Source organism: Candoia aspera, chromosome 2, assembly GCF_035149785.1.
Source record: "Candoia aspera isolate rCanAsp1 chromosome 2, rCanAsp1.hap2, whole genome shotgun sequence".
NCBI lineage: Eukaryota > Metazoa > Chordata > Lepidosauria > Squamata > Boidae > Candoia > Candoia aspera.
In genome coordinates, this window is record NC_086154.1 from 172,926,660 (window position 1) to 172,938,717 (window position 12,058).

General features: G+C 35.5%; 1 protein-coding gene across 5 annotated transcripts in view; it reads right to left on the minus strand.

The window, feature by feature from the left end:
- The window catches only part of NRG1 (neuregulin 1), a 169,025-nt gene that overhangs the window by 30,215 nt on the left and 126,752 nt on the right, over positions 1-12,058 (minus strand). For all 5 annotated transcript variants that reach the window (XM_063294908.1, XM_063294907.1, XM_063294904.1 and 2 more), the window contains one exon: positions 499-625. In XM_063294908.1, the coding sequence (XP_063150978.1) occupies positions 499-625 (127 nt within the window). The remainder of the gene's footprint in view (positions 1-498; positions 626-12,058) is intronic.

The window sequence follows — 12,058 nt, forward strand, 5'->3', positions numbered from 1 at the left end:
ACTGTTTTTGCTGTATGAAAAATATCATCTAGTCAAACCAAAGCTTCATTTAGTGTAGTCTTCCAAACTGGTTCACTCCAGTTATGTTGAATTATGGGTCTGATAATTTTTATGAAATGCAGTCATTGGCCATGTAAACCAAGTATGATGGTACATAGTCCAATACATCTGGAAGAAAACTGGGCACCAAATAGTGGTCCTTTTATTTTAATATATATATATTTTAAAAATGATATTTTTATGTCTAACAGATGCATAGATAGTTATGCCTTTTTTATCAAGAATGTTATATACGGAGATAATCTAACTTAATACATACAGACAAAGGTATCTGCATGTTTTAGAGACATAGACATGACTTGGGGTGGCAGTTTAACTCTTGTTTTGGAGGATAAGAAAAGCTGTCACCAGTTCATAACATATATTCCTTATGTTAAACAGTATGAAACATGCATTATAGCAATAAATTCTGTAGCTTCACTGGAAAGTTTCTCGTACTTGCATAAATATCTTGGGTTTGGAAGATCTTTGACCATGAAGCATTCACCCCCATTTACACAGTAGCCTTTCTTATTCACGTCACATCTTGTGAGATGACTTGTCCCAGTAGTAGACGTAGAAGTGGCTAGAAGAAACAATGGAAATAGAAAGGGACAAATGTCAGTATGCTTGTACTCAGAGTAAAATAAGTAGAAACAGCATTAGCATTTTTATGACATATAACAAATATTCAGTTCCTTGGTTGCAAAGAGAACAGCAAAAATCACTTTGTCCCAAGTATTCTGGGGATTACCGTATGATGTCTGAATCCATCCTCCTTTTCCTGCTCACACTATAGTATTTTAGAATTGATCTCTGTGAAATTGTAGGATGGATAAAGGAGCGAAGAAAAGCAAGTCTCCTGCTCTGGGCATGATTAGGTATCTATGGAACTGTCCTGATCACAGAGAAAGAGGAAGCAGTGTGGTTCTAGCTCAGAGCAGATCCATTGCTCAGGTTCAGCAGTGGAAGAAAATAACTGGGAGATAAGCTGTAGGCAGAACCCTTGGGGTTTTAGTCCTCATCCTTAAGTCCCATTTTTATTTATTTTTTATTATACTTTATATAGCTCCTTATAAACAAATACTTTTGTACAGAGTACAGAAACAACATGCAAAAAATAATACAAGCAGTATACAAATCTACATATAACTGGAGTGGCAAGTCTGCAATAAACTAAAACTTTCTTTCTAATATCCACACATACATACCCATCATACTATTTCCTTTTGGGGGAAGCAAAGTGCAGAAAGAGAACAAGAAATAGTATGCAAAAGAAATTAAAAGATGAGATGAGATGAGATGAGAGAGAGAGAGAGAGAGAGAGAAAGGAAAATATAACTACATCTTGTTTATACCAACACCTTTGAATACTTCACTATACCTTTCTTTCTTCACAAACCATCCTTGCTTCTCCTACATCCATACATTACTTTGTACATTGTCATTTGTCGTTTAACCTTCTCAACTCTCTTTCTTTCTTGAGGATCTCATCAACTTCAATCAACCAAGACTTTCTCAAGTCTTCCTCTCAACCTATTCACTCTTCATATACTTGTTTTGCAATTCTATTATCATTTGTGCTCTTTATAGAACCAAACCTTAACACATTTCCTTCGAACTGGTTATTCAGCATACATTTATTCCTATTCCTATCTGTTCTTGTTTTACCACACACCCTTCTTAAGTACCCCATTCCCACTGTATTCTACTTGCTTTTATGTTTCTCCAGACATATTCAACTTTCACTTCCATATAACTAAGTGAAAAGAAGCATGCTCTTAAACAGACATTCTCACTTCCTTCGATAAACATTCATTCCTCCTATTTCCCATTATCTTTCTAAATCTTATAATTTTGCCTTTATCCCATATTTAGACATTGTTCTACCAAAGTACATGGATTCATCTATTTGTAGGTTTTCATAATCTGCAATCATTCTCATGCATACTTTACTTCCATCATGTTCAGAAATCAACATTTAACTCCACATTCACACAAAATTTCCCTAATTCCAGTCTATGCATTTAGTCAAAATTTTCTCTAAATCACATACAACTATAATGCATGTTCTTTTTCACATTCCTACATTTCTTAATAACTTACTGAAAGGCAATTATCTGGTGAGTACACCCTGGTCTAATATAAAGCTGGATGGATTTCCCAAATTTTATTTGCCTTTCATAGCTTTTTAATAAGAAATTAGTTTGCATGTTTGCAACTTGGCATGTTGAACAAGCTAATTTCCTGTAGCTCTTGTTTGCTACCTTAACTTTAGTATGGAGGAATAACACAGGCATTTTTTCCTGGGCTGGTTGTGCAAATTGTTTAAAAATTTTTAAACAAATTGCACAGCCAGCTTGTAAGCAAATCACTTGGAAATTTTAAGATATTTCCAATTATGATTGACCTTACAATTTTTCAATATTCTTAACAGCATTTTATTTCCTGTTCATCAATTTTTCTTCAACACTAATATTTACAGCATTCATTTCAATTCCACTCTTCAATGTATCAGTAGAACTCATTTACAAATTTCTGAAATATTCCATTCAGTGTTCCTTCCCTTCAATTTCATCCCAAATAATTTCAGTCCTTTTATTTTTAATTCATTCTGTCTGCTAGAGTCTCCCTGTTTAGTGCTTTTCACTAAATTTCTGTCCCAAAATCAGAAGCTCTGTCACATTTATATCCTTCACAAATTCTATCAATCTTTCAAATCAGTCATGCTTTTCAATTCATTTCTCTTCCACGTGTACACATGAATAAAGTTATGCTTTAACCACATATCTGAAACAAAAAGACTATTTTCCTATCCATTTATGTCTCCTACAGAATGTTGCATAATTCTTCAAAACTTAATTCAGTAATTTCATGCACACCCAAAACAATCTAGATGGTACCTATTCCTACTTCCTGACATATATATTAGCCCACTTATTTGTAATTAAATCTATACCTTCATTTCATAACTCAAAACTAATTTAAATGAACTAATACATTGTTCTGTTATTAATGTATGGGGGTGGTTGGCACCATGATATGGCTCCGGAAAATGTTAACATCTTGTGTTTTAGTTTTCATATTTTATACTTTATATTTTAGAGCTTTTATTATATTTACATATTTATATTTTATAATCTACTTTTAATTGATATTTAATTGTTACTGTTCTTAAATTTGTTGTAAGCTGCCCAGAGTTGTTTTGAGATGGATGGTGGAAAAATACGATAACAAACAAACAAACAAACAAACAAACTCATTCATTCATTCATTCATTCATTCTGTTATTAATGGACTATCATTGTGCTCAAAAGGTTTCTCCAGGAACTGGTAGCTTTTAAAAACTATTTATGTATTTATAAAATTTATATCTTGCCTTTTCATTAAACATGTTGTTCAAGGCAGTAAACAATGCAACAGTGAAACCAATATAAATGTAACCATTTGATTATGTGCCATCAAGTTGGTGTTGACTCTTAGCAACCACACAGATTTTCTCCATGACAATCTGTCCCTAACCTGGTCCTTCAAGTCTTCCAGTGGTGTACCCATCACCATTGTAACAGAATCCATCCACCTTGCTCCTGGTTGTCCTCTTCTTCTCTTTATTTCCACCTTTCCCAGCATTAGAGCTTTCTCCAGAGAGTTGGGTCTTTCCATAATGTGTCCAAAGTAGGATAATTTGCACCTGGCCATTTGTGCCTCAAGTGAGAACTCTGGGTTTATTTGTTCAATGATCCATTTGTTTGTTTTCTTAGCTGCCCATGGTATTCTCGGGAGTCTTCTCCAACACCATTGTTCAAAAGCATCAATATCCTTCCTATCCTGCTTCTTCAAAGTCCAACATTCACTTCCAAAGAGTGTCACAAGGAATACCATGGCTAGCAAGATTGTTATCTTTGTAGGTATGGACACATCACAGCTTTTGAATATCTTTTCCAAGGCCTTCATGGCTTCTCTACCAAGTCTGTGGCATCTTTTCCAAGGCCTTCATGGCTGCTCTGCTAGTCTGTGGCATATTTCTTTGTTGCTTCTTCCTTTACTGGTGATGGTTGATCCTAAAAGGCAGAACTTATCTGCCACTTTGATATCTTCATTGTAAATTCTAAGTCTGGTTGTTGTATCTATTGTCATTAGTTTGGTGTTCTTTATGTTTAAATTTGGTCCCATTTTTTTCACTGTGCTCTTGACATTTATTACTAGAGCTTGCAGATCCTTTGTATTTTTGGCAGTCAGAGTAGTGTCATCAGCATAGCGCAGATTACTGATATTTCTCCCAATTTTAAAAACATGCTCATCTTCTTCCAATCCAGCTTCTCTTAATATATTTAGCAACTAAGCTGAATAAATAAGGGGACAGTATGCAGCATTGTATCACTCTTTGCCGACCTGGACCCAGTCTGTTTTGCCAAATTCTGTCCATTTTGTGGCTTCCTGGCCTGTGTATAGGTTTCAAATGAGGACAATGAGATGTTCTGGGATTCCCATTTTCTAAGCACATTCTATAACTTGACATAATTGACACGATCAAAGGCCTTTCTATAATCAATAAATCTCATGGTGACTTTTTTTTTTTTTGGTATTCTTTGGCTTTCAATGCTATCCAACCTTTTCTAAAGCCAGCAGAGCTCTAATCTGTGTTGGTGATCCTAAGCGTTAGTTTGCTATCATGTGAAATGCAACTGTACACATGAAATAAAGAGAACCCACCATTTAACCAAGAAAATCAGATTTACATCCTAAAGCCAAACAGAATAAAAATGTATTTGCCTGCCTTGAAGCCAATTTGCTCATAATTACCCATTTGCTCATAATTACCCTTCCACATCTAGTTCTTTCTCTCTTTAATTAATCTGCTACTAACATTTAATCAATTGGATTCATTAATTTAATGACCTCATGTAGATGCTCTATCCAAAAAGAAAAATAACAGTTGGTAGAGTTGTCAAAACCCATAATTATTCCTTATCTTCCTCTTAATTTAGCCCAGGCTAACATTTCCAAGACATGACCAGCTTTCAAAGTCACTGGGCTACAGATTTCCAGGGTGTAGATAGCTTTTGCTCTTTCCATCTCCAGGTGCAAGCATTAAACCCTTAGGAGACACAGACTTCAGGAAAGGTCATCAGAATAACTCCACATCTTAACTCCATCATATGGAATTCTGTGTTAGAAACTAATTGCAGAATCATGACTTAAAAAAATATAGTTAGGCATAGCCATAATTTATAGACTAGTTTATCAGTGTTTTCTGGTTGAAATATTTACTGCAAATGCAATTCTAAAGTCACATAAGAATTGCATCTATTATCTTTTCCACTTTAACCCCCTAACATGTTTCCTTCTTACATCAGACTATTACTCTAGAGACACCCTGCAGTTCTGAAGTAAATGCATTAATTTGTAAAGAAATGCAATACTGTCTGCTTGAGATCCTGCAGACAACGTTTATTACTGCCACAAAGGCTAATGGAATGTTTTAAATTGAATTACAAGGATGGCTGTAGAAGAGTTAAGCTTAAAGCTATCTATAATTGCTGTTGCCGTCTTATTTTGCACTTTTTCTCTGAGCAAATGTGAGATCAAAAGTAATAATCCTGGAATGTAACAAATAGCTTGGGCTTATATAAATTGTGGGCCAGTCTGAATCATGGACAAACAGGTTTAACAGCGATTCTCTCTTTTCAGGAATCTCTAAAAAGTGATGAAAACTGGGGAAATATTATTCATCTATTTGCCAATAGCAATACAGTAGCTTCTCCCAACTTGGGTGCTTTCAGAAATGTGAACTTCAATTCCCAGAATTCCTTAGCCAGCTTTGTTATTAATGAGAATTCTGGGAGTTGAGGTTCACCCAATTAAAGAGCAACCAGATATGGGGAGGCTTTTGTGTAACCTCTCCATCAGTAAAGGTTCTCTAGGTAGCTCACAGAAAAAAAAGTAAATTATTGAAATAGAAAATATGAAAATGGAAAGCAGCAATGAAGAGAATGAAATGTAGCACAGAAATGCTTTGATGAAAAAATGTTGAGAAAAATCAACATTCTTGGATGAACAAGGTAGTCTTCATGTGGTGCTTGAAAATGCCATAAAGAAGGCACCAGATGGAGGGGTAAGTTTTTTTACACTGCTAGGATGCTACTATGAAGGTCCTATCTTGAGTGGCCATCCTTGTAACTCCAGTTGATAAGAACACACAGAACTTTAATTCTGAAGATAACTGTATACTCTGTGTAGGATACATGAAAGAACATTATTTTTCTGCTTTATGGCCCCTACAAGAGATGGCCTGTAGTTTGGCCCAGGCTGTAGTGAATTTATCCTTGAAAAATGGGATAGTTCTACCTGCTTTAAAGAAGGCAGTAGTCTGCCTGCTTCTTAAGAAACCAACTATCACCGGACTTAACAGTTCTGGACAATTTTTATTAAGTCTTCAAGCTCCACTTTTTGGGAAAGGTTGTGGAGAAGGTGGCTGGGCTGCAGCAAACTGAATTAAACATGACTTCCATATCCTAGCAAAACTTCCAATAGATGTATGGAATTAAATCCATAAGTCAATAAATTTAAAGGCCTCCATGTCACCTTGCCTGGCTGAAGATGAGATTTTACTAGTCCCCAGATTGTCATCAGCTTCTTCCACTCTACCCTGAATTTCAATTAACATATTTCTAAACTCTATTTAAATATCTTAAAAATAAGTCATTGCTCTGATTCCAAAGCCTAGGAGCCAAGTCCTGGACAGCTCTTAGTCATGAAGGGGCTGAGATGACAGCATAAAGTTGAAAGTACCTTTGAGACTGCATGTGTTTCAGATCTACAAGTATACAGGAAATAAGAGGAAAAGTAAGTTGAGCACTCTAAAGACCAAAACTAAAAAAGCCCTTGTTCTTACAGGGAGCCAGGAAAGGTCTCTCCTTTGCTCTGATGTCCTCTGTATTGGAAGACATACAGAGAGAGTGCACTCTTATTGATATCCTTGGACCTCTCTGTGGGTTTTGATACTACTGACCATGGTTACTTTTTGGAGTGCATGCAGGAGCTGAGTTTTGGAGATACCAGTTTGTGGCAGTTCCCCTTTACCATTTGGGGGGCTATCAGAAGGTGATAATAGGAGTAATCTTTATATCTTTGCTTTGTCTCCCATGATATTTAATAGCTTTGTGAAGCTGCTGGAACAGATCATATGTGGGTTCAGAATTAGTTGCTTGAATACTGATGATACCTGAAATGCACTGCTCCCTTCCTGCAATAAGAAGTATGATATTTTGAGAGACTCCACATGTCTCCAAACTCCAAGGGATTGGATGCAGGAACACAAGCTGAATCTTAACAAGAGGGAATAATTGCTGATTTCAGGGAATGACCTTCAGGATTGGGGTGATATACTTCTTTTAAGTGGAACTGCACTCCTCTAATGGAATAGATTCACAGTCTGGGATCCTTCTGAATCTACTGCTGACACTGGATAGTTATATATACAGAGGGCCCTTGATTAGCTTCAGCTGATAAACCAGTTAGGGCCCTATCTGGAGGAGACAAGGTGATCATAAGCAGCCCAGGCCTTATGTAAAAAGTGGCTTTGAGTCACTCTGTACTTTACAAAAATGTAAGGAAACATTTCTTGATTAATTATTTTGCAAGACGTAAGAAAGGGATTGATAGTAAGTTTCCGACACCTCCGCAATACTCCTTTGCATATGCTAAACTGAAGTCAGAAAGGACAAATCCCTTAATTGGATTAAGGTGTCAATTTCTTAGATTCAAATGTTTTGTAATAATTAACTTACTTGAACTTGCATCAGCATTATTACAGTTCCAAATTATAACACCTTCTACTATTAATAATAAAAAAGAACTGCGCTTGTGAAGAGTCCACAAAAGTTTATACCGGGTATTATAAGGCCCTGCAAAATTAATGTGCTCCTTTATGGAAATGTACATTATTAATGCAGCACCTTGGTGTATGACACGTTATACTAATCTGTAATATTTACTCCGCTAAATACATGAAGGTGGCATCAATAAACGGTACCTCAGCAATGAATGATAAAAAGTAACCTAGTAAGTTCCATAGTTTCATCCTAGATAGTAATATTTGGTACCAAGACTAAAATCTAGACTTAACAAGAGGCATGGAGGCATGGAAAGCATTCCCAAAAATTGCACTTATCACTACATTTTTATGTACTTTTAAAGTAATGAATATTCATGTTATGAGCAGTAAAGCAAAAGTTAATCACACTAAATTTTATGGCACACCATGGTTACAGTCTGCAATCCCATGCATGCTTACCTACTTTTTCATGAACTACACATTTTAAAAGCCCACAATGCAGCTGTAGCAGTTACTACTTATTATAGTTTTGACATATATATTCCTTACCTCATTTTAAAATACTGTTAGGGCAATAATGCATAAAATAAATGCAAGTTATATAAGTAACTGTGGCACATTAAAAAAAACAAACAGCATTATCATCATAAAAATGCAGTGATAGAACTTTTTCTCCAAAGCAAGGTAATCTGTATCTGTAATACAGTTACAGATACCAAGCCAAATCTGATTTTTTTAAAAAAATGCAGAATTGAAACAGTTCAAAAGAGGTATTTGACAATGCACACTTTCACAGATAAGCATCAGTATGCAACTGATACCATAAGAAATTAATCCCTATATAACAAATTTATCCTTCTCACTTATACTAGCATCCGGAGCTTAATTATTTCCGCAGGCCTGTGTTTCTATTATGTCAGATAGACTGCATCACTCAAATGCCAGCCAAAGGCTATGGTTTGTAACACTGCACTAATGCAGATGTGCTTATGTGTCACTTCTGTGGGCTGTCACCAATTAGGCTGAAAGACATTCTTATCTTTGTCTTACAAATATCACCCTTCAACAAGGCAGTTGTCAAGAAGCAGTTTTCAAATAAAATAAAATAAATAGGAAAACAGATGAGTTCAAACAAACCAGCTAAAACAGGCAATCCCTGGGTACCCTTACAAATCTGCCAGAAAAAGGAGTCACAATGAGTCTTAGGCAAGCATTCAGCCTGCTCACATGAGTGCCTTCACTTTAGGTTTCATGTGTCCTTTTCAGTGCCACTGTTGCTACAAGAGAATATGGAAGTTTGAAAGAGAAGCATGTTGAGCTTAGATGCCTCTAAGTATCTCAAAGCCCTGATTTATGAAGGTGCCTTTTTAATCCACAGGTATTTTATTAAAGCTGAAACAAACAGTACCAAAAGGCTGGCAATGTCCATCTCCTGTTCCATTCTTAACTCTCATATAAGTAGGATGAAGGCTCAGAATGGCTAAAAATCTTTACCATCTCTACACCGTGTTTTTGGCCATTAGAGAACACAGTATTTAGAGTAGTGTGTTATTTGCATTTACACAAATACACACACTATATACATTTGCCCTTAGAGTATAACACTGACATCCACTTTTTCTCAGGTCAAAAAGTTGAAGGCACATTCAGTAGCATGAAGGAAAGAAAGGGGAGGGGGAAAGTAATGCACAGAAGACAAGCCAATGAATTTGGAAAACTGGAAAATGAAACTCCTATTAAGAGAATGTCGGTCCTGAAGGAAGGCTATAAGGAATATCTCCAACAAATTACAAACTAGCATTTGTTGAACAATAAGCGAATGGTTCAGAAAATCTAGATTTTTTAAAGCCATCATTCACTCTTCCAGCCCTTAATCTTATAGAACTTTTTATGTATTCTAAATCTTATTTACTAAGCCTAAAAAAGGTTTGATTTCAGCAAGGTCAAACTGAGCAGAAAAGACAAAGCAGCCAGTGAATATGAGAACAAATTTATCTCCGTGAACTGGACATGAATCCCTTCACTTGGAGAGAAAAAAAAGGCGCAAGAAAAATACCACCATCTGCAGATTGCACAATACAGCCCAACAGAAGGGATTCTGTTACTGAACTTATATTACAGCAAATTCCAAGATTACTTGAAGAGTTGGTAGGTAGTAGCACTGCAGGAACACAAAAGAAAATTGGACAAAGATAAGGCCTCTATTTTTGTCTATATGCTTATGTGTTCATTCTCTTGTATATTGTGCAGCCAAACTCCAAAACAGTACTAATTTTTGAATTCCAAAACTAGGCTTGTTAATAAAATTCAGTACTGAATAAATCCTCCAGATGAAATATGTTGTGTGAAAAAAACCCGTAATTTATAAAACAATATTAGTTTGCAATTTAGTAGACAGGATATGAAAACCAGTTGGGAGATTCTATTGGTTCTTTGCTCTCCCTGCAAAACTAGCATTTTTATCACCTTTAAAAAAAAAATTTAAACACATAATTTTGAATAGGTTCTTGGTTGGTAATTAATAATAATTCTTTTTATTGTGTTACTTGATTTTATTGGATTTACTTATTATCTCAACTACTTTTAATATCTTAATTTTCAATTTGTCCTTACTGTAAACTGTGGAGTGACTTTGATAGTCAGTATACTAAGTTAAATAAACAAATGAAAAAGAAGTAGCTATACAGAGATGAAACAAATTGAAGCTGCCAGGGAATAATACACTAAAATATTTGTATTTATTAATTTATTTTGCAGTTCAATTTTTTTCAGAGAAGAAACACTGTGTACTGTGTATTGTGCCTGTGTGAAATTTTGTTAACTTTGCAAGTGTATGTTTCAAAACAAATCTTTAAAAAATAACTTTCTAAAAAGCAGAGAGAAATGCTGGCTTGATGGCTTCATCTCACCTCATGATATCTCTGCTTGTACCCTGAGGGGAAAAATATCGCAGAGAGACAGATATCACAGGGAAGTTACAAATTCTGATAAAGTTCCTGAAAGTTACCTTATGGATCTTATTTTCTGCAGAGACAATTTGTCCATAGTAAACTTAAAGATGTAAGGCTACCTTTTCTGAAAAATACAGCCTTAGCACTTTCCTCCTAATTTCATCATATTAGCAAAATGACATTACTACCAATTTTTTCTTCTTCTACAGAGCTCTATTTCCTAAAGTTCATTTACCAAGAAATGTAGCTGATAAATTTAAGCCATTCATTGGTAGAATCATTGATATTATACAGTAGCCTTTCACATTCTGAGGACCTTCAAATGCACAGTACAATTTAATTCAACTCAAGACAGCATGACTATCCAACTTGTACAGGGGTGTGTGTGTTCTAACTTGCAAAGGCTGCTTTGAAGATCTTTCTTTCCCTCACTTAATCCATGGGCAACAAGCAACAGCAAGCAAAACATAAAAAAACAAGCTATAGAAATCAATCATGGGTCATCAAAATGCATAAGAAACCACAACTTCTAGAAAGGAAGAATTACAAGTCCATCAAGCCCTCTCCAGTTGGTTGTTGGAGGAATTCTAGTGCAGTCCTGAACAACAGTCCTGAATTCCTTTGCGCTCCTAGATGTTGTTCTGTGGAGATGTCGCTACTGGAGAGTATTTATTTTTTCAACCATTGCAGAGGCCATTAGAATCAGAATAGACATCATTAGATAAAGGAAAAGGGAATCTATTCCTTTGAGAATGGAAGGTCTAGAATGTAGAAGCCTAAACCTGCTGAGAATATGCAGACTTATTCAAGTATGTATACAACCTACTTATATTATGTAAACTGTTGGTAACCTAAATAGAATTAAATAATTAATGAATCTTGCTGTAAGAGAAATGCTGGCTTGATAGCTTCATCTCACCTCATGCTATCTCTGCTTGTACCCTGAGGGGAAAAATATCGCAGAGACAGATAACACAGGGAAGTTACAAGTTCTGATATAAAGTTCCTGAAAGTTACTCTATGGATCTTATTTTCTGCAGAGACAATTGGCTCATAGTAAACTTAAAGATGTGAGGCTACCTGCAGTTAGAAGAATTAATGGAATTCAGCATTTGGTTCTACTGTGGATAACCAGATGCCAATAAAGTGAATGATGTACCTGATGCATAAAAGCCCCCCAGTCTATAATGCCTCATACAGCACATGATTCGTACGTACAAACTGAAATTAG